General features: G+C 47.3%; 2 protein-coding genes and 1 pseudogene across 2 annotated transcripts; 1 reads left to right on the top strand and 2 right to left on the bottom strand.

Moving 5' to 3' along the window:
• The first annotated feature begins 3,358 nt into the window (after positions 1 to 3,358).
• Positions 3,359 to 5,214, top strand: LOC123124889 (aspartic proteinase nepenthesin-1-like). The gene has a single exon (XM_044545434.1). The coding sequence runs from the start codon at positions 3,598 to 3,600 to the stop codon at positions 4,936 to 4,938; it is 1,341 nt and encodes a 446-aa protein (XP_044401369.1). The 5' UTR covers positions 3,359 to 3,597; the 3' UTR covers positions 4,939 to 5,214.
• A 4,030-nt stretch (positions 5,215 to 9,244) lies between these two features.
• Positions 9,245 to 11,298, bottom strand: LOC123121708 (probable inactive receptor kinase At2g26730; annotated as a pseudogene).
• Positions 11,299 to 13,452: 2,154 nt separating this feature from the next.
• LOC123124890 (putative F-box/FBD/LRR-repeat protein At1g78760) lies at positions 13,453 to 16,677 on the bottom strand. Its single transcript, XM_044545436.1, has 2 exons — positions 15,432 to 16,677; positions 13,453 to 15,336 (listed from the first exon to the last, which is right to left on the bottom strand). The coding sequence occupies exons 1-2, from the start codon at positions 16,407 to 16,409 to the stop codon at positions 15,244 to 15,246; spliced, it is 1,071 nt and encodes a 356-aa protein (XP_044401371.1). The 5' UTR covers positions 16,410 to 16,677; the 3' UTR covers positions 13,453 to 15,243.
• Between the last annotated feature and the right edge of the window lie 1,780 nt (positions 16,678 to 18,457).

The following is an 18,457-nucleotide window of genomic DNA, read 5'->3' on the forward strand; positions in this document are numbered from 1 at the left end:
ACCGTCGCAAGCCTCTGTTCTTCCGCGATCCCATCTGGAGGCCTTTTTCGATACTTTGTCAGAGGGGAAAACCATTGGGGAGGCAATCTTCACCGACCTTGCTGCCTATATGATGATGTGTGAGTAGTTCCCACAGGACCTGTGGGGCCATAGCAGTAGCTAGATGGCTTTCTCCATCTCTTTTTGATCTTCAATAGACTAACCTCTTCGGAGATCTATTCAATGTAATTCTCACGGTGCGTTTGTTGGGATCCGATGAATTGTACATTTATGATCAGATTATTCATTGAAAGTATTTGAGTTTATTCTGAGATTTACATATGCGTTATATTATCCTTGCATTTCTCTCCATTCTATCCATCTTCGTCGGCCAATTAGAATGATTTATCTTCAGTGGGAGAGTTGCTTGGTAGTAGGTTCAATCTTGCGGTGTCCTTGTTATGTGACAGGAGGAGTTGCAAGGCACGTATTTATATAGTTGCTACTAAGGATAAACCGACGAGGTTCGAATATATTAATTGGTATTACTTTTCTACATTATGTCATCATTCTCCAAACATTACTCTATTTGTTATGAACTTAATACCTTAAAATGCATGTTGGATAGCGGTCGAGAGGTGGAGTAATAATAGTAGATGCAAATAAATTTCGGTCTACTTGTCTTGGACGTAATGTCTACATATTGCTCACGCCATGAAGAATCATCATAACTATGCGCTATTCTAACAATTGCCGAACAATAATTTGTTTACCCACCGTACTACGCTCATGAGAGAGATGCCTCTAGGGAACTTATGGCCCCCCGTTCCATTCATTTTATATTTATTAAAACCCTAAAATACATCATTGTTTGTATTTACTTTTTATTTTTATTTTATTTTATCTATCTATCACTACCATATTTAATCCTTGCAATTTGTGAGAAGAAGGGGGGTTGATAACCCTCTTGCCGTCGTTGGGTCCAAGCATTTGCTTTGTGTGCGCGCAGGTACCGTTTATCTCATCTATATGGTGTCTCCTATTGGTTCGATAAACCTTGGTTCTTAACTGAGATAAATACATTTTGCTACTACACTACTTTGTCTTTCCAATTTGCGGAATCCCAACATCTATCACAAATAGCAGTAGTTTTAAAACTTTGGTTTCTCTGAATGAAATTGAAGACGAAGGACACATAATTTTTTTATTATTGCATGGATGATACATATAATTTATTGTTCACATTTATAACCATTTTAACGAGTTATTAAACGAGCTAGCCAGTTTTGAATATCTACCTGTTATGTTAAAGAGTGAAGTTGAGCTTTTTCGATAAAGGGTGAATTTTATTTATGCAAAACATCAAGAGGATACAAACACAATGAGCACACATCCGCCTTGGTATAGCTAGGATGCACACATCCAACACCAATGCGCTCACACAAAAACTCGTCGGTGAATAACAAAGTCACGTAAGACCAAAACTATTCATAGACAAGGAAAAAAGGAAAAAAGAACCCCAGAGTGATCGGATCCTTGATCGGAAAACTACAACAATGGCCATATCTGCACCAACCATCTCATGACACCACACGGATGACGAGGTTCTTCAATAGCAAAACCTTCAAAAAGGGAGCCACGCTACATCGCCGCCATCATCGGATCTAACCATCGAACGCTAGAATCTATGTTCTCACCTTGAAGAACCAGTCTAAGCATATCCGAGGAATGCCTTCAATAAGGTAACGACGTAGAAACCTCGTCATTGTCGGGTATAACTAACACAAGTCAGACCTACGCTTTCACCCCGATGCTCGAGACCGGGTGCTCGAATAGCACCGCTATCGACGTCACTTATGTGCTACCACCACCACTTTTCCATGATCCCAGGAGCTACATGCAATGTGCGACTGCCATCGCTGCACAACCATTCCTCTAATTCGTCGCACGTAGTTTGCAACTCCACACTGAAGACAACCACCGGATCTAGAGAGAGGACCCTCACGAAGACCTTTCAATGGTCACCGCAATCTATGGAGAACCACCGCCGCGGACCAGAGTGGTGTAAATGATGGAGCCACAAGATCTGCCATTGCATATGACCTCCAAGGCCATGGCGGCACCGCCATCATGCCAGAGCCCCACTGGAGCAGCACCCCAATAGCCAGCCGCCTCCTATCACCGTGGACACGGCGACGATGGCCCCATCCAACTCCAGCTCCATAGGACGGGCAGATCGAGCAGACCACAAAACGGATCGAGATCCAACCACTTCACACACAGCTCTGGCACCTCCACGGCGCCACCCATTGCCCTCGCCCCCTAGTAGGGCCTAGCCCATGCTGGCACGCGTCACCTCAAGCCAATAGCAACAGCGCCACATGCTTTTGGGAGCTGCGACCGGCACGCATCGCACGCCGTACCTCCGCGCAAGCCTGCGGGTGGCCGAGAGCCACACAGATCGAGCCACTCGCCGGCGGGAATCCACCCGACATCCAACACGAGCGAAGGGCGAGCGTCGTTGTAGATGGGGTCAAGGAGGGGCGAAGCTCGCGTGGAACGGCATTGGAGTTGGAGGGGGAAACATCACTTGCTTTGAGGAGCCGCCTTCGTCGCCGCCGCCGGCAGGGCGGTGGCATGGTTGTGGTGGTGGCGGTCAGTGACGGCTAGGGTTGGGGTGCCCCGATGTCGCCCTACGAGGGACACGGAAGCAAGCGCAGGGTCAGATAAGACTTTGCCAAGAGTCAAGTTGAGGTAACTTGTTATCTTAACAAATGTTCAAAAAACTTTTATCATAACGAGCTCTAACGAGCCGAGTCAAGAGGCTGGAATTCCATCCCTAAACCAGACATACCCCTGAAACTTTATGCATACGTTTTGGATCCAGACACCCGTATAATGACTTGATATGCACACCTCTGGCGAATTCAAAACTGCTCGTGCATCCACATGGCAATATGGCATTGCACGAAGTAAGCCAAGTTGCGAGCTGCCGTGCCCATTACGCATGGGCTCCAGCATCCGAGGGGCAAGAAATCAAAATCCGCGCAGAATTCGGTGACGCAAACGCGATTGAATGCTCAGATTGGCTGCTCCCCTCGCGTGCTCGGTTGCTGGCTCCGATGGAACCGATCCCGGCGGCCCTCGTTCCCGTTGGCTGCTGCACATGGCTCGGGCTTCGCAAACCCTCTCCGTTAGATCGACGCACATCGCTCACCTCCGAATTTTGTGCTACACTGATTGAAGTTCCATATGCGCACGATCGCAGATCTCTATGCCTCCCACGCTAGCCGGCATCGATTCGACGGAGCAAAGAGACGGAGTGCTTATATTTTTACCGCGGTGCATGCATCATTGCAGTCTGCAAGTGCCAAGTTTTCCATGCCCGAAATTCTCTGCTCCATGACCAGATCACCGCAATTCCCTGCTCTACGTTAGCTTTGTTAATTCACAGCACCATGGCCAGACCCTTGATTCCTCCGGATCAGTGTCGAGCTACTCATACGCATGTGCATGGAGCGGACACGGTATATATAACACGAATCCGAGAAGCCTTCACGCTCACCGCATCCCAATCACAGCCGTAGCGTGCCGCGCTCGCCACTGCGCCGCTCCAAAATGGCAAGCATCGCGGCGGTCTTGCTCGTCCTGCTTCCGCTGCTCCTTTCCGCGGCCGTCGCCGGCGCGACGCATCCCGACGGCGGCTTCGGCTTCCAGGCAACGCTCACGCACGTCGACGCCGGCGCGGGGTACACGGACGCGCAGCTGCTCTCCCGCGCGGTGCGCCGGAGCAGGTCCCGCGCCGGCGCGCTGCAGTCGCTGGCGACGGCCGCGGACGCGCTCACCGCGGCGCGCATCCTGGTGCAGGCCAGCCAGGGCGAGTACCTGATGAGCATGGCCATCGGCACGCCGCCGCGGTACTACTCCGCCATCCTCGACACCGGCAGCGACCTCATCTGGACGCAGTGCGCGCCGTGCATGCTCTGCGTCGACCAACCCACGCCCTACTTCGACCCGGCGCGCTCCAGCTCGTACGCCAAGCTCTCCTGCTCGTCCCCGATGTGCAACGCCCTCTACTACCCGCTCTGCTACCAGAACACGTGCGTCTACCAGTACTTCTACGGCGACAGCGCCAACACCGCCGGGGTGCTCGCCAACGAGACCTTCACGTTCGGCACCAACGGGACGTGGGTCACCGTGCCGAGGATCGCCTTCGGGTGCGGCAACCTCAACGCCGGGTCGCTCTTCAACGGCTCCGGCATGGTCGGCTTCGGGCGGGGGCCGCTGTCCCTGGTGAGCCAGCTCGGGGCGCCAAGGTTCTCCTACTGCCTCACCTCGTTCATGTCGCCGGTGCCGAGCCGGCTCTACTTCGGCGCCTACGCCACGCTCAACAGCACCAGCACCAGCGACAGCGGGCCGGTGCAGTCCACGCCGTTCATCATCAACCCGGCGCTGCCGACCATGTACTACCTGAACATGACGGGCATCAGCGTCGGCGGCGACCTGCTGCCCGTCGAGCCGTGGGTGTTCGCCATCAACGAGGAGGACGGCACCGGCGGGGTCATCATCGACTCCGGTTCCACGATCACGTACCTGGCGCAGCCGGCGTACGACATGGTGCACGAGGCGTTCGTGGCGCAGGTCGGGCTGCCCCTGGCGAACGTCACGTCGCCAGACGACCTGAACACGTGCTTCAAGTGGCCGCCGCCGCCGAAGAGGATGGTGTCGATGCCGGAGCTCGTGCTCCACTTCGAAGGGGCGGACATGGATCTGCCGCTGGAGAACTACATGCTGATCGACGGCGGCACGGGGAACCTGTGCCTGGCGATGGCGCCGTCCGACGACGGCTCCATCATCGGCAGCTTCCAGCACGCCAACTTCCACGTGCTCTACGACAACGAGAACAGCTTGCTGTCCTTCATCCCTGCCCCGTGCAACCTAATGAGTCTGCTCACGTAGGCACGTTTAGCGCTCCTTCTCCATTTCTGTACGTTTATGCATAATTCCGCCATTTTTCATGTCTGTTCTCTTACTAATGTCGTAGCTTTGGTGCTTGGCGAGGAATTTAACTGCGGGCTGATTATCTGTATCAGTCTTTCTAAGTCTCGGTCGACCGAGACTTCATTAAGTCTCAATCCATGTTATATCCATGAAATTTTACATTAAGATTCATTTAAAACCATTTTTTTAGTTTTTTTTCCTTTTTCTCTCTTGTATGTTATCTCATTGAGACCCAGCCACACCCTATTTGTATCCTACGAGATTTTGATTGACTTATGGTTCTAGCGTTGTCCCCTCCGGCACAACTACTTCATATTTGTTTTAAAACCAACACAAAAGCTTTCCCATATCTCATTAATTAAGAAGAGTTAAGTTACCAAGTTAAAAAAAAGAGTAGGTTACCGAAATGACCGAAAGCGACCGAAAAAACCATAAGCCTATTCTTGCGGCATAAGGATCTCAAATGTTTAGCGCCCGCTAAGCCCCAAACGAGGACTCCACCTTAATTCTACTCGCTTATTTTGGGACAGAGAGAGCACTTGCTATTACACCAGGCATTGACGTCATGTTCCTAAAGACTTGTATTTCACTCATTCCAAATCTCCCATGAAGCCAAAATAACCATGGAGAAGACACCTTTCCTCACATTACCATTCGCATTTACCAAGTACCACCAATCTTTGACCGAGTTAAAATTGCTCCAATTGTCCTACTTGATGTGAGCTAGACCAAGCCAATTCTTGATATCAGACCAAATTCTAGATGAGCCGCCGTCTCCGGTTCTCGCTTGCAAAGTTGACATAAACTACAATTTGGCCATCCGCGATGTTGAAGCCTATCCGTTGTCCAAACTCGATCTTGGATGACAAGCCATGAAAAAAAAATTATGCTTAGGCGGCACTAAAATCTTCCAAATTGCCGGCTTATATTTAGGGCTATTTTTTAAATAATACATTTTTTTATTAATTTTCATAAATATTACGCTGGATAAATTTTTTCAAAAATAATACACCGTCGGCCCGCTGCAGGCCGACTGGGCCTAGTCGGCCCACATCAGGCCGATTGGACTCCAGTCGGCCTACAGCTGGCCGACTGGCCCCTGTCGGCCCACTTTGGGCTGATTGGGTCCTGTCGGCCAGCTGTAGGCCGACTGGAGTTAATTGGCTCGCTGTGGGCTAATTGTTTTTGCAAAAAAAGTAGGCATAAAAAATATATGTTTAAAAAAATATTAATTATAAAAAAATGTTCCTGATGTATACAAAAAATGTACAATATATATGCAAAAAAGTTGACATAAAAATATGTTTTAAAAAGTGTTAAGCATGTATTTAAAAATTGTTAAATGTGTGTATAAAAAATGTTCCTTATTTATACAAAAAATATAGAATGTGTATGAAAAAAAGTTGACACCAAATAAATATGTTTGAAAAAAATGTTAATCATGTATTTGAAAAAATGTTCCTTATCTATACAAAAAATATAGAATGTGTATGAAAAAAAGTTGACACTAAAAAAATATGTTTGAAAAAAATGTTAATCATGTATTTGAAAAAATGTTCAACGAGTACACAAAAATGTTTCATGTATTGGAATGAAAGGTTAAACGTGTATAAAAAAATATTCCAGCTCCGGATCCGGTATGGGAGCATCACGGACCTAAGTATGATTGGTTGCTCTTTTTGTATGGAACTCGAACATTTTTTCAAACATATTTTTTTGGTGTCAACTTTTTTTCATACACATTCTATATTTTTTGAATAGATAAGAAACATTTTTTATACACACATTTAACAATTTTTAATCATGTATTTGAAAAAATGTCAACTTTTCAAACATATTTTTTTGGTGTCAACTTTTTTTCATATACATTCTATATTTTTTGTATAAATAAGGAACATTTTTTATACACACATTTAACAACTTTAAATAAATGCTTAACACTTTTTAAAACATATTTTTTATGTCAACTTTTTTGCATATATATTGTACATTTTTTGTATACATCAGGAATATTTTTTTTATACACGTTTAATATTTTTTAATTACATAATTAACATTTTTTAAACATATTTTTTATGCCTATTTTTTTTACAAAAACAATTAGCCCACAGCGAGCTAATTAGCTCCAGTCATCCAATCAGCCTGCTGTGGGCCGACTAGGGCCGACGGTGTATTATTTTTGAAAAAAATTTACCCAGCATAATATTTATGAATTAATTAAAAAATGTATTATTTAAAAAAATTAGCCATATTTAGTGACGACAAGTGGAGAGACGGAAACTACTCAGCAGAGCTGCAAGAAACGTAGCCGCACGGAACCCTATCCTCTCGCCCCCGCGCCGTCCCCCCGCGGCGGCTCGGGCGGCGCTCCCCTCCCTTGCCCCTTCCCACCGGCGCCGCCGACCGGAGCCGCATGGGCAAAGCCCCTGCGGTGGCTGGTGGCGGGGGCTCCTTCCCCTCTAGTCGGATCCGGGCGGCGCTGGGTGGCCTGCCCGTCGGAGGCGTCAGGCGCACACGGGGCCTGGCGGGGATGCGGCGGTGGCTCCGGTCGGTGATGTGCTGCGACACGATGGCGCCCTGGCGGCGGCGGCCGGCAACGCGGCGGCTGCGTGTTTGTGGCCACATTCTAGCCCAGATCTGGGTGCCGGTGGGCTGCGGACGGCTCGGGAGGTCCTCCGTCGGTCTTCTCCAGCGCTGGTTGGGTCCCTTGGGGCGGATGGTGACTGCGGAGCAGGGGCTCCGGGTGGTCGCGTGCTCGGTGGGGTCTTGCGGCTGAAATCCGGGGGGCGGCGCGGGTGGGGGCAGTGGCTCGACTTGGTTGCTGCTTTGGCCGTGGGCGGCAGCGGTGTGGTCCAGGCGGGGCCGTCCTGCGGCGTGGTGGCTACACGGTAGATCGGCGGCACCGACTGCAGCGATGGTTGGCTTCTCCGTCGGTGTCGGCTTGTTTGCAGGTGGACTGTTTCGGCCATCGATCCCTCTTCTCGTCGTCTGGTCGCTACTTTCGTTGAAGGGCTGGCCCGCTCCCGGCTGCGGTCCATCGCTTGTCTCGCGTCTGGTGCCGTAGGACTGAGCTCGTCTCGCGCCCGGTAGCAGGACTAGTTTGTCTCGTGCCCGGCGGCAGGACCGAGATCGTCTCGCGCCCGGTGCTGCAAGATGGATCGACGGAGGCCAGTTTTGGCCGGCCTATTGGGTCTCGGCGCTGGGGCCGCCCAGGGGTGTGAAAGGTGGGGCTTTTCCGCTCGTCTTTTTGGTTGGGGTAGCGGCGGGTCTCAGGTTAGGTGGTGACATGGTCTTGGATGTTGGGGTGGCGGCTCTGATGGTGGTAGCTCGGTGCTCATGAGCAGAGCCCGTGGCTCAGTGCTGCCCGGTGGCCATGGCCGTGTGGGCGGCGTGGTAACCGGAGTGTGGCATTCGGTGGCGGTGAGTGTTGGCCGGGGTGAAAACCTGTCCTATCTTCGGATGGACCGGCGGCGGCGAAGCTCTCTCCCTTCTTGAAGGCGTCGTCGTGGCTCTCATTGCCTGTCATGGTGCTTCAGGGGAAAATCTGATCCTCGGATCGAGCGGCCGCGGTACTCCAGTGTCGTAACCTTCCTGAATGCACCATCTTGGAGCCCACGGTTCGTCGTATGTGGTTTCATCTCTTCGCAGTGGCGTGTCCACGGTTGAAGCCCCCGGTTGCTCTTGTAGTGCTAGGGATTGTGTTGCTGCATTCAGCGTCTATGTATCCTGTCTTGAGTGTGTGCGTGTGTTGTGTTGACGTGCGTTTATACTGAGTTGTTGGTAATCGTTGCTTTATATATAAAGCGAAGAGAAAGCCTTTTTTTTTGTTATATTTAGTGCCCCGAAATGTATCATTCGCGTGTGAGATCAGATAAGGAAATAGATAGAATATGTAGTAATTGTTTGTGAATGCACATACATGTGATTGTTAGTAGATAAATTGCGTCATTTGGTCAACAGCGATCAAGGGTCCAACGGAAATATAAAGTAACAGTACTAGTTTGCCCTTTTGCAAGCATTACCTATTTCCTCTGTTCATTTTTATAAGACCTTGAAGACATTTTAGATAATGTGCAAAACAGTCCATTTTAAGTTGTCTGAAACGACTTATAAAAATGAATCGGAGGGAGTATAAGATATTAAAAAGATATTAAAAATTCAGATACTTCTGTGTGAAAAAGTAAGGATAATTTAGTCTTCAACACAAGGATGAAGCGCTGATTTAAACTAGCACAAATGCACAATCATGCACTGCTGACTGAAACTAGAATTCCGTACACAGTACGGACTGTCGGATTTCTTCAATCTGCTGCACAACATCGGACATTGTCGGCCTCCCCGTTTCATATCTGTGGCAGCAATCCAGGGCGAGCCCCAGGAGCTCCATCATTTCCTCCTCTTGGCCGTCCTTTTGCTGCTCCAGGAGCTCCTCGTCGAACACCTCCGTTGTTCATTCCTCACGAATCACACTAGACACCCACCTCATCAAATTAGAAACCCCTCGGCCTGGTCCTGGAAACCTGCCGGTGAGCAGCTCTAACAACAGAATGCCGAAGCTGTACACGTCGGCCTTCTGGGAGACTGACCATTTACGACCAGTGATCCCTGGATCGCTGTAGGCCGATGATTCGCTAGGCCGGCTGACGAGTGCTGTCAGGCCATGCTCTGATATGCAAGCATCGTAAGTGTTGGTGAACAGAACGTTGGAGGATTTGATATTACCATGGCAGCTCGATGGCCCGGCTGAGTGGATAGACGCAACACCCTGCGCCGCAGCATAGGAGATGGCCAGTCGCTGCTCCCAGCCCAGCAGAGCCTGGCCAGAACCCCGCTCTCCTGAAGAGACACACCACGAACCAGTGATAAATCAAAAGCATTAGAACATGTTAAGTTTTACAACTCAAAAGAAACGGCAGGCGCGGGCTAGCAATGCATTCATATTACCGTGGAGCGCTTCTGATAGGCTGCCCATGGGCATGTTATCATACAATAGCAGCTTGTCATCACTGCTATAGTAATAACCCCGCAGCGGCGTCATGTGCTCATTCTGGATGTCGCCAATCGCCGTGACGCGCTGCTCAAACTGCGCCCTCCGCAAGTGCACGCCCTTGAGCCTCTTGACCACCAGCTCGGCTCCACTCTCAAATTTGGCCCTGTAGGTTGTCCCGACTGTGCCTGTGCCCAGAATTTCAGGAACTGCTTCAAGAAGGTCCTTCAGCTCCAGCTTAAGAGCTGTCTCTTTGGAGCCAAAGCCCACAATCATTTCGCCACTGCTTGGTTTGTGTTTCCTTCCCCAAGAGAACGGAGACAACCATTGTTGTCCCTGGTGTGGAGTTTCCGCGAGTTTGTGAAGACGCATTGCCACCGATAACATATCAGGGCGCTTGTCGGTTTCCATAGCCAAACATTCACCTGCTAGCTTTCCAATCTCTTCGATGGTCTTCATGTCAATTCGGTTTGCAATTTCAGGATCAAACATCTCTTTCACTCCTCTGGTCCCTTTTGCGAGAGCTTGAGTAAAAGTTTCAACTAGGCTGATTCCCACATTATCTGTTCTTGCCTTTTTTCTCGTGATCAGTTCCAAGAGGACAACCCCAAAACTATAAACATCGCTCTTTGCCGTGAGCCGGCCACTCAGAGCAAACAAAGGGTCCATGTAACCTACACTCCCTATCACATTTTCAGTGTACAGAGTGTTATCAGTGTTGACTAGTCTTGATATTCCAAAATCTGATAGTTTTGCTCTGAGCTTGTCATCCAAAAGTATATTAGCAGGCTTGATATCACCATGAATTACCTGGGTATACATTAGGGCATTTCCCAATGCCTCTGCACACTCTATGGCAATTCTTAGTCGTGTTTCCAAAGTGATGGGTATCCTGTTGTGGTGAAGGGCATCACTGAGGTTTCCTTTAGGAATATACTCTGTGACCATCATTAGGGCATTTTCGTCTACACAGTAGCCGATCAGTCTGACTACATTCTTGTGGTTGATTTCACGATGAACAGTCAACTCTTTGGCAAAGTTTTCTTTTCGATTGTGGATAAACCTCTTGACTGCAACCATACTTCTGTCCTCAAGAACTCCTTCGTAAACTACTCCAAAGGCCCCTCTCCCAAGTTCAGTATTGTAGTTGTTGGTAATTCTTTTTATCTCATTTTCTGTGAAGCATTTTACATCATGATTGCTGTGTGCAATCCATTTTGATCTATCATTTCCTTGGATTAGTTCTCTTAACACGTGTTCTCGATGATCCATTTTTCAAAGTAATAACTGGGAACTCCTCTGCTAGCCTTGACTAAAATGTTGAGAGACAACTTAACCTAAACATAGCTTGTTAGTGCTACAGTTCAATTTCAAGAACTTCCTCCGTCCCATAATATAAGAACGTTTTTATCACTAGTATAGCATAAAAAACGCTCTTATATTATGGGACGGAGGGAGTAATATATATAGTGAAAAAAGTAAGAGTGCTCAATCTGCATGTGCAAATGAAGTGTTGGTGTTTTGTAGCCATAACAGATCCCTATTGATAAACTTCCATGTTAATTATACTTCATCAGAGTTACTTTAATCATGAAGTATCTCCTCTAGCTATGATTGGGGCAGATCGGTTGAACTATAACCAAATTAGATTTCAGATTCAGAAATTTGCACACAATTGTAAAAAATCAATATTTTTTTATTGAGAGTTTTTACAGTACCCTGGTACTCCCTAAGGAGATGTGGGAGTACCAAATAAATCCAACCATCCATCTATTGGAGTACTTTAGACCTTTTGAGTTGGCTAGTTAGTTTTTACTTTTATTCCATCTGAATCAACCACATCAGGCCGCCGCGATTGCACTGTTTTTCCCCATCGTGGTAGCAGCTGGAGCATTTGTCTTCGCCATTGCTGGCGCCCTCGTGAGATGGATATCGATTTGCTCAGCGTATCAATACATGAACAATTAAAATCAGAAATACTACTAGTACCATCCGTGAATTCCTGTTAATTGCATATTAATTGAACTGGCGTTGTAGGAGGACTGTGTGCCTCCCCAGACAACCATGATGGGCCAGTATCATGGAGTCTTCCCCGACCAATTCACGTAGGCGCAGCCAACGGCGGCGGCTATTGACATGCACATCACCGTCTTTTTATTATTAGACATCATTGGTAGAGGAAATATACCATTTTGAAATATATATTTGGGAGCGTGTAAAAGTGATCTTCATTGCTACACTTAGGTTGAAGACTTTAAAGGGTAGCTTTGCTTAAGCCTTGAAGATACAACTAGGATCATTTCATATCACATGAAAGGAAACAGGTAGGAACCGACTGAAGCATATAACTTAAAAATTAGAGAATCAAAGTGCTACTCTCTTGAAAAAATTCACAGGCGAATCTCTCAAAATTGTAACAAGATGTGCACAGCGATGGTTGAGCCCAACATACCTCTTAAGGACAGATGCAGCAACACCAAGTATGAATCATCTTTTTCATACTTTGCTGCACGCATCGCCATGTAATCGAAGTGGAAGAAAGAACAGATAGTTACTTTATTTCATGAGTTGCTAACTTGTTCCTCCATGGTCAACTGCCAGAACAACAAGAAGGAGAAGAAGAAGAAGAAGAATTGGGTGCCTTATCTGTGAAGGTTGAGGCACTTTAATGACAACTACTCTCATCTACCCAATAATAAAAATTGAGACGTATTCTTTCTGTATTTTTCAAATGCATAACAATTCCAGTAAGTAACCTATTATTCAATAACAATCAGTCATGCCATACCACTCATTTGTTCCTCTAATTTCCAGTGGCGAGTTTTTTCTTATAACAAACCTTCACGTTGACTTATGATTTTGGTTCATCGATCAGCAATCTAGCTTCAGTTTAGGCCAATTTTAAGGTGTTTCGGATCATTAACGGGTAGAGCTGGTTTATTGGTCTGCACGACCAGCAGTGAAAACGAAAAATACTCTACCTGATATGAAGAGCCCCCCCCCCCCTCCCCCCCCTGAAATCTGGCCACGATGCCTGCCAGTGCCGGCAAAAGAATTCCGTTGATCACCGCCCGCAGCAGCCGAACTGACTCCAGAGGCCTCGCTGCGGCCCTTTTGCCCCTCGCTCGCTGCTTCATTCGACTGCCATGGCACTTGGGCCATCTGGTGGGGCGCCAGTGGCAGCCACCGACCGGCCTTGCGGGCACCATGAATAACAGCCTAACCAATCCAATGTGGCGCGAGTTTTTATCAATATCAGCTCTTTCAGTCATCAAATTGGGAGTTTGATGCCTGGGATTGGATCATTTACCCCATATTAATTGGGCATTAGATGATTTGCCCCGCTTTAGTTTGGCTTAGATGATTTGCCCCATACTACTTTGATTTCTTGACCAGTTTCCCTATTTTTTTTAAAGATCCAGCATTGCTGGCATTCATTGTTTTAGCAGGAGAGCAGATGAAACATTGTTGATCAAGTGATCGAAGGAGGAAAAGAGAAGATGAAAAAAGAAAGAAAAATGCCCGGAGGCAGAGCAGCTAGTCTGACTCTCATGGCGGATCCTTGAAGGGGCTCTCCAAATTTTTTGTTCCCGCGAGGTGCCATAATTCAAGCGTTGATCTTATGGCCTTGATCACGTCCCTGATCGCCGTTGCTTCCCCCTGAACACATAGTTGTTGCGCTACTGCCATATCTCCGATGTGATCAAGATGATCATGGACTTGATTCCTCCTCTTGCTTGTCTTGGCGCGCTGCAGTTGATGATGCAAGAGGCCGTCTCCGTTGATGCTTTTGCGTTAGCCCAATTTTCCTGCTTCAGTGCACTACACCCATTCCAGCTGGCGGCCTGATTCCAGATGGCCACGGCCACGGCCACATTGCAGCCCCAGAACAGATGGAAGGAGGACTCCAGATTCCTGAAGCATAGGTGGCAGAAATACCCGTTGACCCAGCCGCGCCATTGCAGACGGTCGTTGCACCACAGGCGGTTTTGGTGGAGGAGCCATGACAAAATCTTTGCCTTTACCGGCGCCCAGACCTTCCAGAGCATGGATCGGAGATTGTTGTTGCTCACTTGTGGGAATTGCAGAAGATATGCAGGAGCAGTAGAGTTCTCTCCCGGGGCCGTGGAGTTCTATCTGATAGTGTCGGGCACCCCCTCCTCAAAAATGATCCTGGCTGCACTGATCAAACGCGAAAGACGGATGAAATCCTGAGCGATCATGATGGTGTTGCTGTGCCTTAGATCTTTGATTTAGACACTGATTGGAAAATACTGTGAAAGAGATAGTAGCAGTCTAGCAGCAGAAGGTGAATGTAGCATGAAATGCTGTGCGAGCAAGGCAAACGCAATCTAGTGAATCTACGAAGAGAACTACATAGGGGAAAAATTCTATTGACTTGCTGATAAACTGGCATATATAAATTTACCAGTAGAGACGACTTGTAGTATTTCTGTAACTCATCTTGGTTTGCTTCCAGAATAGCTGTTGCTGAAGAGGAAGGGATATACAAGCAATGATATTAAAGGAAAACGGGACCGAGTACACATACCATGAAAAACCATCTCCCTAGTTTATTGGTATTTTTCCAATTCAAAAATGTAGAAAAATAAATTAATACCAGACTTCTAGGCGAAATGGGCTAGATTGTACCTATGCAAGGAGAAGTTGCACACAGTAGTCGCAGTGTCCCGAAATATAACATTCGTGTGTAAGATCAAACAAGGAAACAGTAAGTATATGTGATTGTTGGTGAATGCACATACACGTGATTGTTAGTACTTAGTAGATCAATTGCATCATTGGCTCAACAGTGACAAGGGGTCCAAGGGAAATAAAAACTGTATAAAGTGACTGTACTAGGTTGCCCTTTCGCAAGCATTAACTCAGAGTATTAAAAAGAATCACATACTTTTGTCTGAAAGAAGAAAGGATAATTTAGTCTTCAACACAAGCATGATGCGCTGATTGAAACTAGCAGATTTGTAACACAAGCATGCACTGCTGACTGAAACTAGAATTCCATACTCTTTCTTTTAGACATAAGACAACACAATCTTCAGGTATCAACATAATCTGCAAAAGAAGGCGTCAATGGGATAAGCCATGGACAGATCACAGATATGCTTCTTCTGAAAGAGCATCTACCCCCTCTTGAAAACAACAGTCGAAAGGGTCGGCAACCGACAAGTCACGGGTATCCAAATACAGATCCCAGTGAAAATAGCCACTTCTGAATTCCAGTTGAGCCTCTTGAGAAGATCTATTTTCCACTTTTAGTAGACCGAGTTCAAATCAGGGCCACAGAACTGGAGAGCCAAAACCTTTACACTGCGTATTGGGTTTTCCAAGCTCGATGGGATTAATCCCTGAAGAAAACAAATGGATAGTTATTTAAAAATAAAAAAGTCTTAAGAAAAAATGCCAAGCTCGACCGCACGAGTCTAGAGACTGAAGCTGCTACCTGGAAGACTAGATTGTTGATCTGAATTTGTAAGGTGCAGGGAGACAAAAGGCCCACTGTCTCCAGTTTAGGTGCCCTAACTACCTGGATAGTCTCGACACCTAAGCCCGGAGAACGTAATAGCAGCCTTTCAAGATGAGGGGCCTCCTTAATGACCAATTTTCCTTTGCCTTCGAACAAACGAAGGGTGACGATGATCCTAAGAGTTGGTGAACTAATGCAAAGGCAAGACCCCTCGAGAATCCTCGACAAATGTAAGCTCTCCAAGACATGGCAGCTAGAGAGCACCCTCGAGAAGACATCCTCGGAGATGGAAACGCTCCATAGCTTGAGCTGCTTGAGGAGGGGGAAGTTCAGAGAAGGTGCCATCTCCCTTGGGAAATCGCAGGAGCCAATGCTGACCAAGAGGAGGGTTGATGCTGAGCGGAGCACAGACGGCGGCAGCAGGCAGCGCTTGTCCTTCTCAGGCCGTCCACGCGTATATTCCAAGAGCGCGAAGCTGATGTGGAGCTCCTGAAGGTTGTCAAGGGCTCGGGAATGGAACCAGCTGTCGATCTGAGCGGCATCTTCGTCGTACCTTTTTCTCTCTCTGTGGAGGCGGACGAGAAAGACGTCGAAGCGGCGTGCGGGGCCAGGGTGGTCCGACAGGATCCTGGAGACGGCGGAGAGACGCTCGAACCGATCTCCGACGGGGTGGTACGGGACGTCGAGGTTGAGAGGCGAGGAGCGCCATAGGGGACGCCATCGCCGGGAGATGGCCTGCGTGCGGGCGCCGTCCTTGGTGGGGAGCAGGGAGAAGATGGTGCCGAGGATGGCGTCGGGAAGGTCGCTGATGAGATCGCCGTGGCTGATGGCGTTGCCGTCGCAGAAGCTATCACGTGCCCGTTTCTGTGACCTGGGCCCGGCCGCTTCATCGGATGTGCTCCTCTTGGGTGCGGGCGCCGCAGCCTCCGCCGCCGCCGCCGCCATCACCTTCATGTCCGGCGGCTGGGGAGTCGGGCGGCGTCGCTGCCCCCTCCCGTGGATCTGAATCAAACGATCACGACTCGCTGCCTAGTCTCCAGCTCAGCCTACTGGGCCGGGCTGGGCCGGCGCATTTCTTGTCCAAAATTTATACTACAGTATTCCGTGACTCCCATTGTTTGGAAGGAGGCAGAGCTTTGCTTAAAAATATGTTGGAAGAAGGCAGAGCATCTAGTTTTGGGGGCAGCAGCTAAAAAAAAGTTTTTGGAGCAGCAGCAGTCTTGAACTGTAATTGGAGGCAGGTGGTTTAGCCTATGGTTGTGGGAAGACAATAAATAGTGTTTTGCGGGAGGTGAAAGATAGATATTTAACCGATCGCTTTACATTTAACCGTTGAGAAAAAACCAACTGGCTCAAACTTTTTTTTTCAGTCGACTGCCTCCTAGCCAGCCCCCATCTCAGTCCCATGTCTACTAGATCGGCATCGCGCCTTGGCGCAAGGGTGCCGGTCCCAACGATGTGACCAAGCAAGTAATGGTCAAGTGACCCCGCAGAAAAAAAAGTAATGGTCAAGTTATTAGAAAGACAAGCTTAGCGTATGTATTCAATCATGATAACAATATAAAAGAAAGAAGAAACATTCACAAGTAATAAGAGCAAAGCATCATCGATGGACACCAACACTGTAGTAGAACACATCTCCATATCCACCAGAACAATAGTATAACAAATTTGAAGGATGCAATGTTCATATACAGGGTAAAATAAAGGATGCAATGTTCATACACGGTAGATATTGAGCACAAAAGGATGGATAGACATGTCAAAGGGGACGTGTTCACAAAAGAAGAGGCAGATCACACGGTACATCACAAGGGCTGGTGGCATCATATATCATCGGGTACTTGCCAGAATTAGAATAGGTGATCTGTGGACGTCCATTACAGGTAGTACTAGGAAGATATATCGGAATTTTACCTTCATCGACACCGATGCAGATCAGATCGCTCCTCGTTGATCCTTTCATATTGTGGTTGCTGCAAGTGCCCTAGGAAGAGTGAAACAGTATTAATATTCATTTTCATGCTTGTTTAGGAATAATTTATCTGTAACCAATCATCAAAAATAATAATTGTCCGTAATAAATTTGAAGAACACATGGACTGTTATTCTGTGTTCGAAAATAACATATTCTTCATGGCATAAAAGATCAGACTCTACTAATATCATGTCATAATCGGAAGTACACATGTATACTACAATAAGCTTCTCTATGAGACTGAGGTGAAGCAATAAGCTGATTTTCATTATCTATTTTTTCAGGAATAGATGGTAATCAGTATAGCAGCACTTGTATTTTTTAACATGAACAAAAACATACGCATGTGTATTCGTTTTCTTATGCAGTTACAATAACAGCGTGGAAGCAAAGGCATTCTTCACCACAAAAAAAAAAGCAAAGGCATTCTGAATAAGAGAAAGCGGAAGGGAAAAAGAGCAGCCATGAAGGGTAGAGGAGGCGAGAGGAGACTGGAGAGTACATGCTGCAAGGACAAATAAAACCTCCACACTGAACCGAATGGAAGTCGCGAGTGCTCTGAACGCCCATGTATTGTGCCTACTTCTCATGACATGCTCGTAGAAGCATAACAGATCTTGGAAGAGAGCAATAGAGAAAGGAATGGACGGGAGCTAATAACATACCAAACATGGCCGAAGATTGATCCCGAGAAATGTCCGCAAGACTCGTTCCTCAATCGATTCGAGCTCGCTGTGGTTGTGAGCAATGGATTGAGGCGTGGCAACATGGAAAGGAGAAAACCGAGCACCATCAAAGGACTCGTCACTTTGTATCCTCGCCTATTGCACATCTCCCGTAAATGGGCATAGCCCAGTTAAAGTTTTGTGGGCATGGTAAGAATAGTTTGTTATAAAAAAATTCCATAGGGCAAACAAACCTCTCCTTACAGACAACATAATGAGTACAATTGTCCTAAAATAGAAGAAGCAAAATTAGGAGAATGACAATCTAATTTTTTTATACAGAGCAAATTAACCATTTG

The sequence above is a fragment of the Triticum aestivum genome, chromosome 5D (genome assembly GCF_018294505.1).
Source record: "Triticum aestivum cultivar Chinese Spring chromosome 5D, IWGSC CS RefSeq v2.1, whole genome shotgun sequence".
NCBI classification, from domain to species: Eukaryota; Viridiplantae; Streptophyta; class Magnoliopsida; order Poales; family Poaceae; genus Triticum; species Triticum aestivum.